The sequence below is a fragment of the Chlorocebus sabaeus genome, chromosome 3 (assembly GCF_047675955.1).
Source record: "Chlorocebus sabaeus isolate Y175 chromosome 3, mChlSab1.0.hap1, whole genome shotgun sequence".
NCBI lineage: Eukaryota > Metazoa > Chordata > Mammalia > Primates > Cercopithecidae > Chlorocebus > Chlorocebus sabaeus.
The window spans coordinates 65964648-65989560 of record NC_132906.1 but is presented as its reverse complement, the minus strand read 5'-3'; the positions used below and the strand labels follow the sequence as shown (position 1 = coordinate 65989560).

The 24913-nt window shown below is 35.2% G+C and overlaps 1 protein-coding gene across 1 annotated transcript; it reads right to left on the bottom strand.

Moving 5' to 3' along the window:
* Positions 1–1577: 1577 nt before the first annotated feature.
* Positions 1578–2075, bottom strand: LOC119627548 (ubiquitin-ribosomal protein eS31 fusion protein-like). Its single transcript, XM_073014431.1, has one exon. The coding sequence runs from the start codon at positions 2058–2060 to the stop codon at positions 1593–1595; it is 468 nt and encodes a 155-aa protein (XP_072870532.1). The 5' UTR covers positions 2061–2075; the 3' UTR covers positions 1578–1592.
* Between the last annotated feature and the right edge of the window lie 22838 nt (positions 2076–24913).

Sequence of the window (24913 nt, the reverse complement as noted above, 5' to 3'; positions counted from 1 at the left end):
TATTTGAGGTAAATTTGAGGGGGGTTTTCTTGTGACTTATCCCAGAGATTATCTTCAGTTGGTCTTCCCTTACATTATCCCCTTCTTCCCATATTGCTCCCCAGCTCTCATCTGCAGTGAACACTTCACATTCATCTTACCCCTCTATGGAATAGCATATGGAGTGAACAGTTTATGGTTCCGTTACCAGTGAATTCTGCTAAAAGGATGTCTAAATTCTATGAAAAGCAAATTTAGTATCAAAATAATTCCAGTGCTTCCTATGTTGACCATCTTAGGTAGTGTTGCATAATAATGGAAGCTTTATATTTCTACTTAATGAAACCATAAATGGTGGACTACTGAGTGATTGAAATTTAGTAGTGAGAAAAATGTTGGTTTTCCTTATATTATGTTATCTATGGCTATGCTTTTATGATACAGCCCATACAAACATTAAGGCCTCTAAGAAATTTGAGGTTACAGAATAATATAGCTCAGAATTGGCAAGTAAACAATACAAATGATGCCTAACTGGTAACTGCACTTTTTTCCAGCTGTAGGAAGAATTAACTGAAGAAGTCTTCTTGACATGCTGTCTCAGTCATTATCATTTCGTCAACATTTGTACTTCAGCAGCATGCTATTTGTTATCTCTCTCTAGCCTTTTCCTTAGGAAGCCCAAAAGGATTCTGAATAATTATCTTTGGCTCTAGTACCACAAGCAAACGTTCAGAGATATATTACATCCTAAGAGACAGGGAGGATCTGGTTTTACAACGCTCCCAAGCACACTGGGCTTTCTGAAACCCAATGAATCCAAGACAGATGTCCTCAGAGACTTATGAAAGCAAAGGTGAGCACAGGCTTTCATCTTTTCCACAAAGTTTTCTGTTGGGTCTTTGTGAATCTGGAATTCACATTGTTAAAAGTGCATTGATTCTTCTCTCCATCATGACTGTCTGGCTGTGCTTTCTTCCCTCATATTTGATGTAAAACAAAGAGAGGTTTAGTGTACCTTGTTAGGCTATTTATCTTAAAAATATGAAACCATTCTACAAATGTCATAAAAATTCCTAACATCATACAGTTTGTTATATTCTTTAAAAATACATTGATTCAGTATTATCCTTGTGTGTCCATTCCAACATGTAAAATTGAGGAATTTTTAATTCACAAAGGGAAAAACCAGCTTCGTATTTGGCCTATCAAAATTGTCAAATTTTGCAAGGATATTTAAATTCAATATAGTTTACATTATTAATAATTTTTTGTAATATTAGTTATATTGGAAGTAGATTTTCAGATAATTTTTTTTAATGACAGTAAAATTCTATCCATTTCCCATTTTAGGGCACTATATGTATTCTATTTGGTGATTCTCACATGTGACATAGGTGTGACACTAATTCAACTAGTGTGATAGCTCATGAAATTTCAAATGTATAACAATTATTTGACATATTGAAGGAGAAATAATATTTTAAGCATATATTATATGTGAAAATGAGACTTAAATATTAAGTGATAATTTTTATTTCACAGGGAACACCTTCACATTTTCTTTTTTCTTTTTTTTTTTTTTAGTTCATGTATTTTATTAACTCATACAATTACTTTTCTTCTGGCTTGTTGAAGCAATAAGTCAGACATTTGCCACAATAATGTCTGTCAAAGTGGCTTGCCATAAACACCCCAGCACCACATTCATCAGACGGGCACTCTTGACGAAGGCGACTAATTTTGCCATTCTCATCCACCTTATAATATTTCAGGACAGCCAGCTTAACCTTCTTTCTCTTGTGCTTATTCTTCTTGGGAGTGGTGTAAGACTTCTTCTTCCTTTTCTTAGCACCACCACGAAGTCTCAACACAAGATGAAGAGTAGACTCCTTTTGAATATTGTAGTCAGACAAAGTCCATGCATCTTCCCGTTGCTTGCCAGCAAAGATCCCTCTTTGCTGAGCAGGAGGAATTCCTTCCTTATCCTGGATCTCGGCCTTTACATTTTCTATCGTATCTGAGGGTTCAACATCGAGGGTGATGGTCTTCCCCATAAGGGTTTTCATGAAAATCTGCATTTTGGTGGTGGCTCCACCTGAGGTTGGGGAAAAGTAAGAGACGGGTTAGGTCAGGGATCACAAGAGAACGCGGCATAGGGCACTGGCCCCCGAGCAGCCGAAGAGCAGACATTCATCCCACATTTTCTTTTAAATATGTTTTGCCAGACATGTTGACTTTATTAAAATATAGGCTATATGTAATTAAAATCATAACTAGCTTTCCCTTATGATGGTTGGCATCATAAGTACAGCAGTCTTGAGAAGACTATTCAATGGTGTTTAACCACACTGTCTTCATTTAAAAATGTAAAAATATCATTAGGAAAATAATACTGTTATGCCTGTAGTTTGGATCAAGAAAAATAAACCAGGGAAACTACATTGGAAACTGTTATTCTGTAAACCGTGAAAAGTTATTATGATAATTGTATGTCACATTCTAGCTCCAAGTTTCCTAAAAGACTGTCAGATTTTGTATTTTGTTCTCTTATTTGTTTTTATTGCCATGTTGTATAAGCAATTGCATGGGTGGCAGAAGTCAGCAGTGTATATCGACAGTTTCTTTCCAGTGAGATTTCTAATGAATTCTTTTCCCCAAGACGTATTTAAGAGGCAAAGTAACAAGCACTTGAATCTGTTACTTTTAATTAAATGTGTTATAAAAGTTGCAAATATGAATGCAACATTTTATGTTTTTATGTTTTTATCATGATGTAAATTCGAGATTAAATAGTATATTGTTATTGTTCTCTATGAACATATTATAGGAAGAATTTATAAAAACAGCATAATCTTGTAAAAATCATTTTGAAAATATTTTATCTTTTAAATTTCATTGGAATTAAATAAGAGTTTTAGTCTATTTTCACTCTCCTATCCACTCTTGCTTCAATTTGTAAAAGGTAAAATTAACCAACTAGATTTTACCACTTCTGCCTCTGCAGGTTAGTCAACTCTTTGTTGTTTTCTTTGTTCCCACCTTCTACCCTCCACCTGCTACCCTACAAAGAGCACATCATGGCAGGTTTCATGAGCATTTTGCCCAAATACAAAGAGTAAGTGAAATTCAGTGTAACAAAAAATTGGGCAAACAGGTAGTCTGCTCTACCTCTGCCCAACCTGAAAACCAGAACTATTTCTCTCATCAAGCCAGGAGGAGTCTCATTATTATATTATTTTAGCATTTCATTTATGTCACAATAATTGAGTATTGCCTTATCATAGCTTGGAAATTCAGGTCATTCCATTCTCTCTGTTTCTGATGGCCTGACATCTGACATAAATTATAATAGAAATATCTACTGAAGGACACATTATTACATTTTGTTTATCAGGAAACTTTTCCTAATAAGAGTATGCTAAAATCATTTTCTCAAATATATTTTAAAAATATGAAGTCACTCATTTTATTTTAAATCCATTTATTATTCTAACTATAAGACATTATGTTATTGAAGATAATACTATAATGTTTACAACAAAATTGCTGTCACTTCCCCACTCCACTCCATGCTAGAGTCAACCACTGCAACACTATTTTTTGTTTTTTATTTTATTCTTTTCCAAATAGCCCACTAACAAACATACTCTCTTATTTCATGATTCTTCAGTGGACAAAATAATCTATTGCTTTTTATGAAAAACTAGCATTTTATGGAAAATTAGGATTTACTCAACCTAATATATAACCCCTCACTCCCACACCCAGTCACACTTCTTCTTTTCCCATCCTCATTTTTGCTATAACATTTTATCTTGTTTTTGTGAAATATTTGGGGTTTGTTATATCTGTGAACATTTTGCTACTCTTCTATGGTTATATTTACTTTCTTATGTAGTATTTAATTGAGGGGCATTGTCATCTTAATCTCAAAGTTTTTAGTTTACTTTTCTTTCTATTTGAATTTATCCTCAAAAGCACAAAAGACTTAAGCATTATATCTGTATACAGAGAATGGAATAAATTAATGTCAGCTTTGTTTTATTTTTTTTTCCTAGAGATGGAGATGCTTCCCCCAAAATCCTTCTTCCTTTTGGTCTGTTCTGAATTGTTTTCTAGGCTTATTGCTCAGCTGTCAGCCTTAGAACTCTCTTTTTATCTTAATGCTGGGAGTCTCCTATACCTTTCTTCTTTGGTGGATTCTTTCCCCACCCTAGTTTTACATCTTCTTTCTTGCTTTACTTCTCTCTTTTGTCAGATCACATTTATCTATAGTTCCTAGAAGTCTTTGGGAGGATTTTGTTTTTTTCAGAGCTTGCATGTTTGAAGAAGGTTTTACTTTATCCTCACAGTTAACTAAAATCTAGGTTAAAAATACATTAATATTTCCATCAGAATGTTGAAGACAGTGCTATATCATCTTCTAACATTGTTCCCATATCAGATCTTTATATACGACCTATAAGCCTTCTCATTCATTCATACATAGATAAATATAAGGCATTAAGGAAATTCATTTTATTTTTTTCCTAGTCTGGTAGAGATTTGGGGATGTATCTCTGTTTTCATTTGTTTTAAAATATTTTTTATTTCTGCTTTAATTTCATTGTTTTCCCAAAAGTCACTCAGGTGCAAGTTGTTTAGTTTCCAGGTCCTGTGTAATTTTGAGAGTTCGTCTTGCCATTGATTTCTAATTTTATTACACTGTGATCTGAGAAGATATTTGATATTATTTCATTGTTTCGAATTTATTGAGACTTGCTTTATGGCCAAGTGTTTGGTCAATTTTAGAGAATGTTCCATGCATAGATGAGAAAAATGTGTATTCTGGGGTTGCTGGGTGGAATGTTCTGTAGATGTCTATTAGCAACTTTTGGTCAAGAGTCCTAATTATGTCTAAGTTTCTTTGCTAGCTTTCTGCCTTGCTGAGTTGTCTAGTGCAGTCAGTGGAGTGTGGAAATCCTCCACTATTATTGTATGGCAGTCTATTGCTTTTCTTAGATCTAGTGGATATTTATTAATAATGACTTTCTTTTTTGTTTTGTTTTGTTTTCCATTTGTGTGATGTATCTTTTGCTACCCTTTACTTTGAGCCTGTGGGTGTCTTTACTCATTATATGGATGTGTTGTAAGCAGCAGATGGTTGGGTCTTTCTTTTTTTTTTTTTTTTTAAATCCAATTTGCCAATCTATATGTTTTAAATGGAGCATTTAAGCCATTTTCTTCAAGGTTAATATTGATATGTGAGGTTTTGTTTCTGATATAATGTGTTAGCTATTTGCTTCGTAGACTTAATTGTATAATTGCTTTATAGGATCTATGAACTTTGCTCTTACATGTGAGTATTGTCTTTTTCTGGTAGTGAGTATTGTTCTTTTGTATCTATGTTTCAACTCCTTTGAGCATTTCTTATAGAAACAGTGTAGTGATAACAAATTTGCACTCGTTTGGGAAATACTTTATTTCTTCTTTATTTATGAAGCTTAGTTTGACAGAAAATGAAATCCTTGACTGGCATTATTTTCTTTAAGAAAGCTGAAAATAGGCCCCTCATTTCTTCTTGCTTGTAATGGTTCTACTGATAAGTCTGCTTTTAGTCTGATGAGATTTCCTTCATAGGTGATCTTGACCTTGGATAGTCTGATGAGTATTTGCCTTGGTTATATTCACACTGTATAGTATTTCACAGATGTTCTCTGAATTTCTTGTATCTGGATGTCTATCTCCCTAGCAAGATCACAGAATTTCCCTGAATTAGTCTCTCAAATATGTTTTCTAAATTAGTTGTTTTTTCTTTTTGTCCTTAGGAATGCTTGTAAGTCTTAGGTTTCATTTCTTCACATAGGCTTTATTCACTTTTTTCCCCCTTATTTATATCTGATTGGATTAATTCTGAAGACTGGTCTTTGGCCGGGCGTGGTTGCTCACCCTGTATCCCAGCACTTTGGGAGGCTGAGGCTAGCGGATCACGAAGCCAGAAGATCTGGCTAACACGGTGAAACTCCCCTGTCTCTACTAAAATTACAAAAAAAAAAAAAAAAAATTATTAGCCGGACATGGTGGCAGGTGCCTGTAGTCCCAGCTACTCAGGAGGCTGAGGCAGGAGAATGGTGCGAACCCGGGAGGCGGAGCTTGCAGTGAGCCAAGATCGCGCCACCGCACTCCAGCCTGGGAGACAGAGCCAGACTCTGTTCCAAAAAAAAAAAAAAGACTGCTCTTCTAGCTCTAACGTTCATTCTTGAACTTCCTTTGTAATTTTTTTTCACTTCTAGAAGTTCTGTTTGTTTTCTTTAAGAATATAGCTATGTCATTCAGATCCTGAATTATTATTTTTTAATTAATTTTGTGTTGGTTTTTAGTTTATCCTGGATTTCACTGAACTTTCTTACAATCCATATTTTGAATTCCCAACTGTTATTTCAGAATTTTCATTTTGGTTAGCATCCATTGCTAAAAAGCTCGTGTTATCCTGTGTTATTGTGTGTGTCACAACAGTCTTTGTTTTTGAATTACCAGAGTTTTTATACTGATCTGTCTCATCTGAAGGAACTTTCATATCTTATTTTTAATATGAAAGAAGTCCCATTTCATAAAGATGGAATTTTTAATTTGTTTAAATTCTTTTTCCCCTTGAGGGTATGATTGTGGTCTATTTTGTATATGATCATTCGGTTTCATTTCTGTATGCTTTCAGGGGACCAATTCACTATATAGGTACCTTGGTTAGGGATAGTTTTTGCATATATATATACACACACACATATATATATACACACACACATATATATATATAGGCTTTTCAAAATGTTGCTTGTTGTAGTGATATATTGGGTCTATGAGCCAACACACTATCTTCTGCAGGGCTGAGAATGTGGAGGTCTCAGGAAGCTTACCTCATACACTAGCACTTTGCCTTTCTGATAGCAGGTTTTTTATTTGGTGATGCAGTTCAGTCTCTAGTCCAGTAGGTGTTGATTAAGAGTAAGACCCAGCTTATAGTCCAGTAGTCTGATAATGAGTGGAGGCAACAGCTCTGATGACATGGCAGGAGAAGTTTGTGTTGGATTGTTCTAAGGTCTCAGGGATAGGTATGGGTTGGAGGGCTGCACCTGTACCTCATCCTGGGCCAGCAGGAATGCAATCCACTTCCCTGTTACACCCCTATGACAGGACTTATGACCTACATAAATGTAGACATTTTCATTTGATTCCTAGCTACAGTGCAACTGAGGTCCATTGAAACACCCTTCTGGTGGCTACCACTGGAATGGCCTCAGGGAAGAGCCTCTTTCCCTGTTCACAGCAGATAGCTCTGCAGGTTTTCCACCTTCTCTTTCCAGGATGCTGCTGCTCTGCGTAGGAAAAAGGAGTTGGGTCCTGTCCTTCATGTAAGCCTGGGTGGGGTATCTTCCTTTCAGTGGGCATATAGCTGCCACAAAAAGTGCTGGGAAAACTGTCTCCATTTGTGCTCATGCCAGCCCCCAGTGGGGAAAGTCTCTGCTGCATCCATAACAGTGGATAAGAGGAGCAGGAGATAATCCTCTCTTCACCTCTGCTCCTAGCTACCAATGCCACCTCATTTAGCAATTGGCACTGCGGGCATGTTTCTTTTATCCCAAAGGAGGCTTTGATGGGCTGCACTACTGCGTCTCCTAGGGGTGACCCATGTGTAGGACTAGGTCTTTAGGAACCCCACAGCTCCTCATGGTCCTTCAGGTTCCCTATGCTTGCCAAAGTCAGAGCGAGTTGTGGGCTATGTTTGTGAAGGATATGGTGATGCCACAACTCAAGACCTGAGTTCTCTGTGCAGGGCAGTGGCCTACAATGGGTGCACAATGGATCTCGGTTCACGTCTGAGGGGAATGTGAGTGTACCAGAATGAACTGGCCACCCAGTGCTCTTTCTCCAGGAAGTTCCCAAATCTCCACCAACAGCATTGCCTGGTAACATGAGGCCAGAGGGCTCTCTAACAATTTGGCAGTGAGCAGTTTGTTACAAGTGTGAAGGGAGTTGAGAAGCATCCCTGCCTACCCTTTCTGCACAACTTGAAGTTCTCTTGGGGTCAGTTATAGCCAGGTTCTTGCTGCTTTTCTTTTCCATACTCCAGCCTCTACCTGTGGACTCTCTGACAGATCCTGGCTCTCTTTCCTCAGTTTTCAATTCAAATCAGGACCATTCACCTGTAACTTTGGCCTTCTTTTGAGTAGAACTGGTATCTGATGTTCATATTCAGACATCTTGAAAAAAAGTACATTAAGGAAATTTAAAATAACACACAGTTACAAGTGAATTAGTCAGACAATTCAAATAAAACTTTAAAATTAGGTTTAGCTTTACCAATGTGATGAATTTGTCAATTCCTCAGTTTTCTTCTTATGCAGAGAAAGCCATGCTAATTAGAGTTTGAAAATGAGCAATTTTCTCACCATTTTTACATATTTGCTTCCAAATCTGTGTTTGAAGGGCTGGTGGAGTAAAATGAAACTTGCAAAACTTGGCTTTACATCTATGTATTCTCATCATTGTATCAAAAGATGTTATATTAGAGGTTTCTTAACTATAACCGAAAGAAATTCTTTTCTATTAATACTAGATTTCAAGCAGAATCATAGTAGAGGCTATGGCTGCATTTCTGCATTTGTATCTTTAGATGTTAGCATAGGGCCTATAAAAATACTCTTTAAATATTAAAAGAGTTATATATATGTATGTAGAGTAAATTATATATGCATTTACAAATGAAATATATAATACATATTATTTTATATATATTCATACATATTATATATACTTATATATATTATATATATTCATAAATATATACTATATATTCATATATATATTTATATATATACATTTCTTTATATATATATATAAATAAAGTAACTGAAAATCTGAGTAAAATAAGTCACCAGAAATAACAGCAGGACTTTTACAAAAGTCACTAGGGCTGAAGAACATTTCCAACATGAAAACACTAATTCTGAGGGCCGGGCATGGTGACTCATGCCTGTAATCCCAGTACTTTGGGAGGCCGAGGCTGCTAGATCACTTGAGGTCAGGAGTTTGAGACCAGCCTGGCCAACATGGTGAAATCCCACCTCTTCTAAAAATACAAAAATTAGCTGGGTGTGGTGTCAGATGCCTGTAATCCCAGCTACTCAGGAGGCTGAGGCAGGAGAATCACTTGAAACCAGGAAGCAGAGACTGCAGTGAACCGAGATTGTGCCCCTGCACTCCAGTCTGAGCGACAAAGAGCGACTCCGTCTCAAGGAAAAAAAAAAAAAAAAAACTCTTTCTGACTCACACTGGTATTTGAAGAATGAATATTCACTACAGTTTTCTTTATTTATTTATTTTCTACGTTTCTTCCATTAACATTGTTGCAACATACCGTGTGGCACTGCTCAAACTTCAAACTGTTATTAAATTTGTCTTTATTCTGCCAGACTGAGATTATTGTGATAAATGTGAAGACTGTCCTAGCACAGTATGCAGATATTGAGAACTTGTGATATAGATAAAGATTTTGATCTTTCTGCAAATTAAAAGAATAAGGACATAAAAGAGCTCATCTAAGCCCAATTTTTTGGAAGCCTAGTTTGGGTCTATAACCTTCAATAATATCAGGCCCCAGTAGTTACATGAATTACCCTGATTTAGATCTTTAGAATTCAGGGATTAAACTTGGATAAAGCTTGCAGGTAAGACCTTATGGCTAATTTAAGCTAGGAATAATTACTAGATTATAATTATTGAGAGACCTTGAAAGTGGAAGAATACTGAATAAACGGCTTGATGATCAGAAGGCATAGGTAATTTTTCTTTTCAGTGAGGTTAGGAAGAAAAACATAGATTGAACTGATATTCTTCTTTAGTAAGACAGTCTTTTGCTTTTTAAGAACTGTAAAACTAATGCCATTGCCCACCAAATCTTTTAAAATATGTTTAACAAAAAATGACCACTTAAAACATCAATTTGATAAATAACAATTAAATGAGAAGAAAACAACAACAAAAACTATCATGCAATCAAAAAAAAAAACCCATTATCTGCCCAGAGGAAGTATATTATTCAACTGGCAATCATAAATAAGTCATAAGCCCTGAAGATTCTGGTCAGTCACTTATGTGATGTTTTTGAAGCACACATATTAGCTATTCTTTTCAGAAATATAATGTTAATTTGTTTGGAGAAAATATGTAATTAGAATGCTTGTAAATTTTTAAAAAATCAAGCACATTCTATGGTTTTGTGAAAAAGACGACTTAGACCAAAATAATTAAAATTGAAAGAAGTAAAGTAATTACTTTACTCCACAGGTAATCAATCACCAGATAAGATTACAATTAAAAGCTCTAGTATTAATGGACTATCTACACATTCATAAAAATATTTTGTGTTCAATCATTATAAAATAATCTTTACTACATTACCTTTACTTTAATTAAAAACAAAACAATTCTGTCTGAACTAAATTCCCAATATTTAATGAAATGTATGACAATGAATAAATTATGCAGGTTAACATACATGTGCAATTATTCATAAGCACTAATGATAGTGTACAATATTACAAACCAATAGTAAACCAGAGGCTTATAAACATGTCTAGGACCATAACCAATGAATTTGCAAGTTGTTTTTGGATTAGTTGTCTTCAACTGCTTTAAACACTTTGTGTGAAAATTCATTCATTTATAGATAGGGTAGTTATTTTATAGTATAATCAAATCATCCTTACTAAAATAAATCATCCTTACTAAAATATAAAAAACTTCCCTAAATTTTAAAAATATTAATTTTAAACCACTGGATGTACTCATCTGAGGTCAGTGCCCATGTAATACCCGGTTTAACTATATTTGATATTTATTGAAAATGATATCTTTGTCTCTCACTACACTTTTCATCTTCACTCAATTTAATGCTTTGATTATGCTTACCAGAAATAACAATGATTATTTTGACTTTGGCATTACTAGCCCTCTGTTTCAATATGATAAAACTTCAAGTGATTTTAAAGCCTTACTAAGTTGTTCCACATGCCTGGTCAAGGTTAGTGGCCAGCATAGTGAAAAAGCATGATTAAAGCTGTTTAATTCAAGTATACATTATTTTTCTGTTAAGTCTAATCTACATTCACTGAAATAAAATTTCATCAGTTTAAAGAGAGGTCTTAAATAATGGATGTATAAGTAAGAAGATGGCATTTTTGAGGTTGAAATAACCAAGCTTAAAAGCTGGGTGAAATACGATGTTGAGCATGGAAAACACACACACACACACACACACACACACACACACACACACACAAGAACACACACAATAAAAAGGTAAAGGAAGGAGGAAAATCTAACACATTGCCTCATTCTGATTTCTAGATTCTGCCAAAGCATAAAGAGAGCTTGATTACTGTTCAAAGTAAGGAGAGAATGTGCGAGAATACAGGAAGTACAGGAAAGTGGATAATAGGAGATATGAGATTGCACACCAATCATTTGAATATGAATAGTGTTGATGAAGTTGGTTGATTTAATAAATATTGATACATTATACCTTAAAAGAGGACAGACAATAACTAATGGATTAAAATTCTGTTTTTCAAATAAGTTTGTTTAAATAATACTTAAATTAGTTATAGTTTACCTGTAAAGAAACTACTTAAATTAAGTGTTTAACTTTATCAAAGGTATGCTTTTGGGAAATGGAAAGTTTATGTTCTACCTGAAGCTATAAATATGAGCTGAGTGTCATGGGCATGCCTGTAGTCCTACCTACTTGGGAGACTGAGGCAGGAGGATTATTTGAGCTCAGGGGTTCGAGACTTGCACCACTGCACTCCAGCCTGGGCGACAGAGTGGGACTCTCTAAAAACAAGCTATAAATATGTTCTTTAGTTGGTTTAATAATTTGAACATTTGAACTAGGTATTTGTATAAAGAGTCAAAAAATAATTTAATTAGGAATACTACATTTGAGATTTGGATATGTATTTTACTTGTTTATACATTGATATATCTAACGTTATTTATTTACTTTTTTAATATTTTGGTTTTGATGGTGTGTGTGTGTTTGTGTGTGTGTGTGTTTGTGTGTATGTGTGCACCTGTGCCTTTCAGCCAATTTAACACCATTAAAACTACGCTGGCAAGAATGAAAATCTCTGGGATGTAGGATGTGGTAAAGGGGTGGTTTGCTGGGTTGTTTGTGAATGTCATGTAGACACATGGCATAGAGTCCAAAATATTTCACAGTGGCAGACATGTAAGTTATTTTTGCTTTTAAAAATGAGAAGTAGGTTGAAATACCACAGAAGAATATCAAGTTTGAGGTAGCTGGGAAGCTTCCTAGTTCTTTGTTTGCATAGATGATTATATGTCTGTGTTCCTGATGAGTTTTCTAACTCTGGGTAATAACTTTAGATTAAGCATTACATCTAGCCTAATTTGAAGGATTTTCTAGCACTGTATAATATAGTTCTTTGTTTGTAATAGGAAACTGAGTGCAATATAAGATCCTCAGAAATTCTGCAAAGCTACTGCCATTTATAAGAATAAAGTAGACAGATATGGCTAAATGGCATTTTTGTGAACCATTTGTAATGCACTGCATTTTTTTCAATAAAACAAGAGTGCATTATCATAGCACAGATAAGCTTCAATGAAGAGAGCTTGGTATAAAAGGGCACAAATGTAATGGTGTGGAAGTGGCAGGGAGTAAGGAATACCTGTGATGTCAGAGTAAGAGGTCCTTTTACTTCACAGGGACATAAGAGGCACGATTCTCAAGGATATACATTTTTAATGAAGGAAAGGAGGTTAAAGATCTCTGTGAAAGAGTCTGGATTTAGGGCAAACTGTTCATTGCAGAATAGTGGCTTCATAGGAAATCATCAGAAGGTTTGAGTGAGAGTAGGGCAGTAGAATTTGTGTTAGAAAAGGGGAATTAATGAGAGTTATGGTGTAGAGATGATAGAAAACCAGTGGGATTTGCATTGAGTGGTACCAAAGGATATTAAGCATGGTATGGTAGTTTTAACATTGTCTTTGATATAATTTATAGTCATCTGAGTCAAAAATATTATTTTTCATTTTCTTGAATCTAAACTTCAGATGTATTGTGAGTGCCTATTCCTTCCTTTTAAATTGCTTTAGTGAGGTATAATCTAAATTCACCATTTGTAAGTGTATTGCTCAAGTAATATTTAGTAAATACACACAATTGCACAACTACCACCATAATCCAATTTTAGTTTTCTTCACACAAAAACATTCCTCATGCCTGTGTGAGGTCAATCCCTGCTCTTATGCCTGGCGACAGGAAACTGCAGATTCCCTTTCTATATTTATAAATTTGTCTTCTCTGAACTCTAATATAAATGTTATCTGGCTTCTTTTGTGCCTGGTCTTTTTAACTAAGCATCGTATTTTTGCTTATGCGTAACATTAGCGTCCCATTAACAATGTAAAAGTGTTTCAATTTCTCCACATCCTTGCCAATACTTGATATTGTGACTCTTAATAATCATCACCATTCTAGTGGTGTATAGTAGTATTTCATTATTAGTATAATTTGCATTCCTTAAGGATATGCTTATTAGACACATGTATTTTCTCTGCTTGTGTTTCTGTATGGCATCTTGACTTCTGAGCAAAGGGCATAATTGAATAGCAAAATGAATTGGAAGTTAGAGATAATTTATCCCTGTGGAGAGATTTGGAGTCATCTTATCCTAGGCTTTTGAAAATAGAGCCCACTTCTTCCCCTACCTTGAAACTTGGCTTACATTATGGTGTGGTATCACATGAGGGATGTCATCTTACACTCCCATGGAGTAAATTTGCTTACATTCCAGGGTAATTAGTAATGTTAATCTGTCTAAAAAAGAGGTTGAGAAAATAACAGGTAGCCCCAGTGAAGGTCAGAATCTTCTAAAGTTCACGCTTCCTCACCTGTGCTGACAAGTCCTGCAAAATTTGGGGCACAGGGAACTGCTACATGGTATTGAACCAGATATTATTTTGCTGTAGATAATAAACAGTATATGGCTGGGCTCAGTGGCTCATGCCTATAATCCCAGAACTTTGGGAGGATGAGGTGGGTGGATTGCCTGAGCTCGGGAGTACTAGATCAGCCTGGGCAACACAGTGAAACCCTGTGTCTACTAAAATACAAAATTTAGCCAGGCGTGGCAGCATGCACCTGCAATCGGGAGGCTGAGGCAAGAGAATCACTTGAACCCAGGAGGCAGAGGTTGCAGTGAGCCAAGATCACATGACTGCCCTCCAGCTGGGGCAACAGAGGGAGACTCCATCTCTAAATAAATAAATACATACATACATACATACAGTATATGTCGCTGACCCAGGTTCTTTTCTTCTGTCAGTATGTGAATATACAACTCTGCTTGGCTGCCTAGTTGCTTGCAAATAAGGTAAAATTTCAGACTCTTAGCATTCTCTGACTTAACACAAGTAAGTATTAATATGGTTTGGCTGTGTCCCCACCCAAATCTCATCTTGAATTGTGCTCCCATAATTTCCACGTGTTGTGGGAGGGACCCAGTGGGAGATAATTGAATCATGGGGCTGGTTTCCCCCATACTGTTTTCATAGTATTGAATAAGTCTCATGAGCTCTGATGGTTTTATCAGGGGTTTGCACTTTTGGGTCTTCCTGATTCTCTCTTTGCCTGCTGCCATCCATGTAAGCAGGGACTTACACCTCCTTGCCTTCCACCATGATTGTGAGGCTTCCCCAGCCACGTGGAACTGTAAGTCCAGTTAAACCTCTTTCTTTTGTAAATTGCCCAGTTTCGGGAATGTATTTATTAGCAACGTGAAAACAGATGCAAGTATCAAATAAATGTCAGTTCTTATGATGACTTTTTTTAAGAATGTAAATGACCATAAGCTACAAAATATAGAATCATCAGGGAAATTAGAATTTTCTTTCCTGGAATTGTCTCTCAAGGATGCCATTTAGGGTTCTACTCATAAGAATCTAAAAATGTCGAACTCATAGAACCAGAGAGTAAAATAATGATTTCCAGAGACTGGGGTTATGGAGATTGAAAAGATGTTCATAAAAGGAACAAAATTTCAGTCATGCAAAATAAATAAGTTCAAGCAATGTATTGGCATTATGGCAACTGTAGTTAATCACAATATATTGCATACTTAAAAATTGTTTGAAGAGTAGATTTTACAGTTTTTTCACTACAAAAAAAGTATGTGAGATCACGTATATGAGAGTTAAGTAGCACAATTTAGCCATTCCACAAATGCATACATATGTCAAAACATAATAGTGTATATAACTATATGCAACTTATATTTGTCAATTAAAAAATAAAAATAAATAAATAAAATTGTATCAGATGAAGGAAAAGCATTTCTACATATTGACTATAGTCCAGAATTGAATGAGTTTATTTTTTCCCCCAATGTTTTCAGATAGAAATAAATTTGAAACAAACATTCCTGAAATGTCTATTTTTTCCTTTGCATTTTACTATGGTAGGAATACATAACATGAGATCTACTCTCTCAAATTTTTAAGTGTACAATACGTGGTTGACAACAGGCAAAATGTTGTACAGCAGATCCCTAGAGCTTATTTTACTTGCTTGGCTGAACCTTTATGCCCTGTGATTAGCTACTTTCCTTATTCCCTTCTTCCCAGCTCCTGGTAACCACCATTCCATTCTTTGACTTTATACATTTGATGATTTTCGATACTCCCCTAAGTAAGTAGAATCATGCAATATTTGTCTTTCTGTGACTGGGTTATACTGTTCTCCAAGTTCATCCATGTTGTCAAATATTGAAGGATTTCCTTCTTTTGTAGTATTCTATTTCATGTGTAAACCATCTATTCTTTATCTATTTATCTTTCAATGGACAGTTAGATTGTTTTTGCACGTTGGCTATTGTAAATAATGCTTCAGTGGACGCGGAGTGGTAATATCTCTTTGAGATTCTGATTTCAACTCTTCTGAATGTATTCTCAGAAGTGGGAATGGTGCATCACATGGTAGTTACATATTTAATTTTTTGAGGAACCTTCATAACGTTTTCCATAATGGATGAAATATTTTACATTCTTACCAAGTGTGCAAGGGTTTCTTTTTTTTCCACATCCTTGTCAACAGTAGTCATTTTAATAGTTGTGAGGTGATAGCATTTTGCAGTTTCAATTTGCATTTTTTTGCATTTTCCTGATAATTAGTGATGTTGAGCATCTTTCCATATACTTGTTGGTCATTTGAATGTCTTCCTTGGAGAAATGTCTGTTCAAAGACTTTGCTTATTAAAACAAATTTTTTTTTTTTTTTGCTATTTTAATCTTTTTGGTGTTATTGTAAATGAAATTATTTTCCTAATTTTCTTCTTGGTTTGTTATTAGTGTGAAAAAACACAATAGACTTTTGTATGTTAATTTTGTATCATGCAACTTTATTAAATTTTTTTATTTTAACAGTTTCTTGATGGGGTCTTTAGGATCATGTATATATATGATCATATCTGCAAATGAGGGCAATTTTACTTATTTTTTGTGTGTGGTTTGGATGCCTTTTTTTCTTTCTCTACTACTCTAGCTGGGGTTTCCTGCACTATGTTGAATAAAAGTGGTGAAAGTGGGTATCTGTACCTTGTTTGTGGTATCAGAGGAAAAGCTCTGTTTTTCATCATTGAGCATTGAAAAAGCTGTGAGGTTTTCATACATGGCCTTTGTTATGTTGAGGTAATTTCATTTTATTCCTATTTTGTTGAGAGTTTCTTTTTTAAATCACAAAAGTTGTTGAATTTGTCAAATGCTTTTTCTGCATCTATTTAAATTACTCTGAGATTTTCATTCTGTGTATTGTTAATGTGGTATATTGCACTAATTGATTTTCATGTTGAAGCATGCTTGAATCCTAGAGATGAGTCCCACTTGGCTATGGCATATGGTCCTCAATGGATTATTAGATTGAATGTGCTAGGCTTTTGCATCTAGATTCATCGAGGATTTTCATCTGCAGTTTTCTCTGTTTTGTTTGTCTGCCTTTGGTATCAGTGTAATGCTGGCCTCATATAATCAGTTTGACAGTGTTCCCTCTTCATTTTTTTGGAAAAGTTGAAGAAAGATTGGTGTTATTTCTTCTTTAATTGTTTGATGGAATTTATTAGTGATGCTATCATGTACAGAACTTTTTTTATTTTTAGGAGGTTTTTGATGGCCTATTCATTCTCTACATTAATTATAGGCCTATTTAGGCTATTTCTTTATGAATTATTCTTGGTGATTTGTATATTTCCAAGAATTTATTCATTTTTCCTAGGCTGTAGAAATCATTGGAGTATAATTGTTTATAGTAAGGTCTCATAATCCTTATTATTTCTGTGGCATCAATTGTAATGTCTTTTTAGGAGTATATATATACAACAGAAATTTATTTCTCTCAGTTCTGAAGGCTAAAATTCTGAGGTCAGAATGCCAGCACAGTCAGGTTCTGTGAAGGCTCTCTTCCAAGTTGCATACTGCTGACTTCTCATTGTATCCTGACATGGTGAAAGGAGATCCAGATAGCTCTCAAGGCTCTCCTTTGTGTTTTGTTTTGTTTTGTTTTTTGTTTTTCTTTTCTTTTTTACTTTTCAAATTATTATTATTGTTATTATTATCATTATTTGGTTACATGAATAAGTTCTTTGGTGATGATTTCTGAGATTTTGGTGCACCCATCACTCAATCAGTATATACTGTACCCAATGTGTCTTTTATCCCTTACCCTTCTCGCACCCTTTTCCCTGAGTCCCCAAAGTCCATTGTGTCATTCTGTTGCCTTTGCATTCTCATAGCTGAGCTCCCAATAGTTGTAATGTCTTTTATTTCATTCCTGATTTTATCTATTTCAGTTTTCTCTTTTTTCCTTAGTCTAGCTAAGAGTTTATAAATTTTGCTTATCTTTTAAAAATTCCACCAACTCTTAATTTTGTTGATTTTTTTTCTAATACTTTTTTGTATCATTTATTTCTGCTGTTTGTTGTTTCCTTTCTTCTGCTAACTTTGGACTAACTTTTTTGGTCTTTTTGTAGTCCCTTGAGGTGTAAAGTTAGGCTATTAGAGATCTTTCTTGTTTTTTAATATAGGAGTTGGAGTTGGGCACTATGAACTTCCATTGGCTTTGGTATGTTGTGTTTTCATTTTCATTTTACCTGACGTATTTTCTAATTTCCTCTTTGATTTTTTTTACTTTGACACAATGGTTGTCCAAGTACATGTTGTTTAGTCTCCACATGTGCATTTTCCAGTTTTCCTGTTATTCAGATTTACCAAGTCTTCAATTTTGTCACTCCAGTTCTGCACAACCAATACAAGATTTGGTGGCAACTCGTTCTGTCAGCAGGGTGCTCATGCTCTGCCTGAGCTGAACCTCAATCCTTAGCCAAACTTCAATCCTTAGCCTTGAACCTACACCCATAGTAAGAAATACCCTGGGGGAAAAGGGTCTGCAATCATTAGCTCACTTTTGAGAAGTATTCGTCTGAAATTTTGTCAACATAAACTTGCTTGCATCTATAATTATCTGCTGAGTTTAATTAAATTATTTTAGTATTTTACTTAGCTTTTCCCACAGTCTTTAGTGGGAATGTCAGTCTACCATAACCTACCATTTCTACTAAAAAGCAGGAATTCTACCAATGAGATAAATTTGACAACCCAACTGATTTGCATCAATCTTACTCTATTTCTATGTAATTTTGACACAATCTGGAAGCCTGCCTTGCTCTAGTGATGCCTCCATATTGTCATTTTTTTTTCAACATCCTAACTGATGCCCTGTTTCTACTTATCCAACAAAAGTTTCTATTCCTCATCCTGTCTAATTTTTCCTTTACACACATATCCTTAGAGATTTCATTCTGAACCATGGCTTCAAGGTCTTTTGAGACATGTACCACGCTAAATCAATGAGTTCCATCCATATATCTCTTCTTGAATATCTCAGTTTTACTAAAAATGTGAACTTCCAAAATGAACTCATATTTGACCTTGAATTTATTTCCTGAATTTCCTATCCTGAATCTCCTAGTCCTTATTAAGCAGGGGTGATAGTTTTGTGCAAGTTCAGGCTATCAAAAGGAGAAAATCAAAGTGACTATCCTAGGCAGAAAGGAGATGTGGGGTGGAACAGCAAGCATAACCATCACTCCATGTGGCAAGGATGCATGAAATTTCCATTGTGTTTATAGATTATAATAAAATTATCAAGCAGGTTGCCAATTTCTCCATTGGGAAGGCTGGTTGGCTGCCAAATGAACAAAAGACTGTAGGATGGTAGTTGAAGAAGAGTTAGAAGAAGGTGAGCTAGAAAAATTCACCCTATTTAGGGATCTCTAGTCAGTAGGTTTATCCATGTAGACAGGGAGATAGCCAGCCCTCAGACTTTTGTTACAGAGGACAACAGTAATCTCCTACTGTTAGAGAAAAGAGGAAGGAAAATGTAGCTGAAAGAGGCATTTGCCCCTTTCTACTTCTATTGTTTTTATGTAAACCTAGTAGAAGTTGAAGGAATCCAAAGAAGAGAGGTAGCAATGGGAAAATGGACCATACCACCTACAGCACCTGGGTTACTAAGACCATGAATCAAGCTGGACACAGGCAGAGAGGAAAAGAAGACAAACGTTGAATAGACATGAGAATAGAGGATTAAGTTGACAAATTTTTCTAACATTTTCATATCTAACAAAGATCATAAAATTATAGAACCATGATTGGATGAAGGGATAAATAAAGTCACTTAATGTACCTCACTTGGTTCACACTATTTAAATTGATAAGTGAAAACAAACATGCAATCATATCCTTGAAAATAGTGGAAATTTAATTTGGCTTTGCATTTTTATGGATTATGCATGCTGATATCGGCTTATTTTGTTAGTAGTCTAGTGGTTTTTAAAATGTGGTGTTCACCAGCAGCACTGCTATCAATGAAGAGCGTGTTAAAAATGCTCATTCACAGGTCCCACCCCAGACCCTCTCAATCAGAAAGTCGAGCCCAGTGATCTAAGTTTTAACAAGACTTCCAGGTGTTTCTAATACATTCCAAAGTTTGAGAATCACTATGTAGTTTCTTTTCTGTTTTGGGCATCTCGAGGGAAAGAATAAAACAACGAACTTTATTAAATATTTTGATAAAAATTTTGCAGTTTTAGATATCCATTATTTCATCATTTTTCTAGTATTTGGTTGAACCTAAACCTATTTGAGATCTTTCTTTAAAATACTATATTAATATATTACAGCATAATGTTATTTGATAATTTAAATAGTGTATACATTTTAAAATTATTTCCCCAATTGAAAACATCTCAGTTCAAATATTTTTATTTGTGATATCAGTTAATGATTATTTGATATAAGCTCTTAGTGAGCTACTCTATTAGCAAGCCATTCTATTAAATATATTTTAGATTATTATACTACGTGACCAATAACAAATGAAAGCATTTCCATAATGTTAGTACAATGCCAAATTCAAAATAATAAAATAAAATGATTAACACATTTTCAAAACTTATATTTGGTCAGTAATTCCTTAAGTTCATCCCTGATCCATACTTAGCTTATAAAAGGTTTCAATTACTTTTGAATTTTTTTTTTTTTTTTTTTGAGATGGAGTCTCGCTCTGTTGCCCAGGCTGGAGTGCAGTGGCGCAATCTCAGCTCACTGCAAGCTCCACCTCTGGGGTTCATGCCATTCTCCTGCCTCAGCCTCCTGAGTAGCTGGGACTACAGGCGCCCGCCACTACGCCTGGCTAATTTTTTGTATTTTTAATACAGACGGGGTTTCACTGTGTTAGTCAGGGTGGTCTCGATCTCCTGACCTTGTGATCCGCATGCCTCAGCCTCCCAAAGTGCTGGGATTACAGGCGTGAGCTACCACGCCCGGTCTGTTTTTGAATTTTTATCATAACTATATTTAAAATAAGCTTGCTGCAATATTTTATATCTGGTCTAATCCTTAAAAATATATTTCTAGCTCTGATTGGTACCTATTTTTTTTTATGTTTCTTATCTAGTTTACTATCCTGGAATATAATCTTTTTAAATTAAACGTGGTACATCTATATCAAATTTAGAAATCACTGCACTTACATAATGATAAACAGTGAGTTTATTTCTTATGCCACTGCTGTCCCATTTTTTCCTAAACATACACATACATATACACAATTTCTAATTGAGCCATAGCTTAATTCAATTTACTCTGGAGCTGAATTAAGGGTGCGTAAGGACTTACTGGGTATCTCTCTGTTTGTGAGTAAAACAAACTATATTTTTAAAATATTATAATTAAGAAACGACACTTCTTAAATTTTACCATGTTATAAAATATAAAACATTATCGCATTACATATTTAAAAATATTATAGAGAAGAGACTAATGACAAATGTGCATGATATTAACACAAACACAAGTGCATTTCTACTATACAAAGATGTTCAACACAAAGTATTTCATTGATTTCGTGCTAGTATCTGCGGTATAGCCACTTGCCCTTGTGTGTATGGCGTTTGACGTAAGTCTTGTTCTTATAGAGTGGATTAATAACAAAAATAACATCACTTTGTTTTTGGATACTTGAACAAGGTCAGGAATCTTCATAACTGCTAAAAATACAGTATTAGTATACCAAACAAAGGGATGCTAAGAACATGTGAGGTCTAAAGTTTGTGGATTTGAGCCAGCTGAGAACAGCAACAAGTAGTTCATTTGAGCAGCCTGAACAAACACTTCTTTCATACAGGAACACTCTGTCCCTATCCCCATCCTAGCCTCTCTCTCTCTGAAAAATCCCATACATGACATTTGCATTGACTTCATCAGCTTCAAATTGCACCATGAATACTGGCATGTATTTTGTATTCTTTCCATCAATAGCCAGGACAGGAGGCTAATTAGTGTACCACCAATGCTTTAAATACAGAGTTGCCATAAAGAGCAGCTCTTGTAAAAACCTCAAGTTCAAAACTTTCAATTTAGTCTGAGAAGGAATTTTTTTTCCTCCAACACAGACTGAAGGTACGTAGCTACCTAGGTTCAAATGCTTTATTTTTTTAGACTAAAAAGTGAAATGAAAATATTTTTAAAACTATTCCTGCTCCAGTTATAAAAAATGACCATTACATAGACTTAAATCCTGTTACAAATGAAATTATTTACTGAAAGATATAGAAGTAACATGACATAGTTAGAATAATAGAAGTGGGAATAAAACTCGGAAACTTTTACCAATGTCTGATCCTAGTGGGTAGCTATGAACAAATTTCACTGGGTTTAGGATTGCCACAGCTTTTTGAAACTGGTAGACTTCCAATAAATAATACATATTTTTTAAGAATGAGAGTAAGTAACCATGTATAATGTTCCAACAAAATAAGAATTTGAAAAGTTCTTTGTAACTATTCAATATCCTTGATTATTTAAAAATGTATGGGCTTGAAATAACAGAATTAACACAGAATGTTGCATATATATATAATATATATATACACACATATATACACACAAACATACATATATACACAAACATGCAGACACAAAAACGCTTTCATTTTTCCTTATAAATCAAAATAAAAATAATATTACTTGGATTTTTTTTTTTTTTTTGAGATGGAGTTTCACTCTTGTTGCCCAGGCTGGAGTGCAATGGCGCTATCTCTGCTCACTGTGATCTCCGCCTCCCGGGTTCAAGTGATTCTTCTGCCTCAGCCTCCCAAGTAGCTGGGATTACAGGCATGCGCCACCATGCCTGGCTAATTTCGTATTTTTAGTAGAGATGGGGTTTCTCCATGTTGGTCAGGCTGGTCTCGTACTCTTAAGCTCAGGTGATCCACCCTCCTCGGCCTCTCAAAGTGCTGGGATTACCGGCGTGAGCAACCTTGCCCTGCCTGGCTTTTTAATAAACATATAAACTAAAATATCTATCATACAATTTAAGGCCATCTTTCATCTTGGAAATATATAAATGTACAATTTTTGCAGGAATTGTTCAAGAGAAAAGAACACAAAACATCTATATGTCATGTAATTGTGTTTAAAATTATTCATTTGTCACTTTGGGAGGCCGAGGTGGGTGGATCATGAGGTCAGGAGTTAAGACCAGCCTGGCCAAGATGGTGAAACCTTATCTCTTCTAAAAAATACAAAAATTAGCTGTGCATGGTGACAGTTGCCTGTAATCCCAGCTACTCCAGAAGCTGAGGCAGAGAATTGCTTGAACCTGGGGAGAGGAGGTTGCAGTGAGCTGAGATCACGCCCCTGAACTCCAGCCTGGGCGACAGAGTGAGGCTCCATCTCAAAAAAAAAACCACAAAAATTATTCATTTGTAAGAATTTAGTAGTTATGACTGAGATAAATCTCTCCTGCTTCCCTTTTGTGGAAATGGTAAACAGGTGATTATTGCTATCCATATGTGAGTCAGACTGTGTTATAATGTCAAAATGCTCTGAGCAGTAAAACTTGCATAGCACATTTATAATGGAAAATTTATGTTAATAGTAATCTTTGAAAAGTTTCTTTGTGCTCATGATAATAAGGTTTGACCTGTAATGCCTTTTATACTGTATAGGAATGACAAATTAAATACATGATCTCAAAGCTTCTACAAAATGGATCCTCATGATTTTTTTTAAGTGTTTTTTTGTTTTATCTTTCCCAAAACGATTAACAATGTGGCTTATAAAAAAAAAAGAGAGAGAGAGCGAGAGAATAGCAACTATCATCTTATTTTTAACTTTGGAGAAAATATATATTTTTACTTTTCTTTTTTTTGAGACAGAGTCTCACTCTGTTGCCCAGGCTAGAGTACAGTGGCGTGATCTCGTCTCACTCCATCCTCTGCCTACTGGGTTCAAGTAGTTCTCCTGCCTCAGCCTCCCAAAGAGCTGGAACTACAGGCATGCACCACCATGCCCAGCTATTTTTTGTAATTTTAGTAGAAATGGGGTTTCACCATGTTGGCCAGGCTAGTCTCGAACTCCTGACCTGAGGTGATCCACCCACCTCAGCCTCCCAAAGTGGTAGGATTACAGGTTTTTTTTTAATTTGGCATATTAATTTTTGAAAAAAATGCATGAGCCTATCAAATATAATTTTAAAAGTATATATTTTAAAATAGCTAGAAAAGAATTGCAATATTCCTGACCCAAAGAAAGGACAAGTGTTTGAGGTGATGGCTATCCCTACCATGCTGACCCAATCATCACACAGAATACACTGGTATTCAAACATCATATGTATCCCCAAAAGATAAACAGCTATTATAAATATCAGCAAAAAATAAAAAGCTTGATGCTTTTTTAATTGACACATAATATTTGCACGTATTTATGGATTACATGTGATACCTTGTTACATGCACAGAATGGGCGACGATCAAGTCAGGGTACTGAGGCTCTCCATTACCTCAGGTATCTATCATTTCTGTATTTGCGGAACATTCAAAATCCTTCCATCTAGCTATTTTTAAATATGAATGTCCCCAGTATGCAGAGGGATTGGTTCCAGGACAGCTGGCATATAACCAAATGCGTGCAAACCCTGTAAGCAAAAAGTCAGCTTTTTGTATATGTGGATTTCACATCCTGTAAATACTATGTTTTTGAGCTGTTTTTTGTTGGAATAAAGATGCACATAAGTGGATTCATGCAGTTACAACCTGTGTTGTTCAAGGGTTAACAGTATACAATATGCTTGTTAACTATAGTTACCCTGTTCTGCTATCAAACAATATAACTTATTCTGTTTATTTGCATCCTTTAACAAACATCTCTTCATCTGCCCTCATTCATGCACCCTTTCCAGCCTCTAGTAACAACTATTCTACTCTCTACCTCCACGACGTTAACTTTTAGCTCTCACATATGAGTGAGAACA

Bases quoted from the DNA above. Each gene is read 5' to 3' on its own strand.
- LOC119627548 (XM_073014431.1), bottom strand. From the start codon at position 2,060: ATGCAGATTTTCATGAAAACCCTTATGGGGAAGACCATCACCCTCGAT.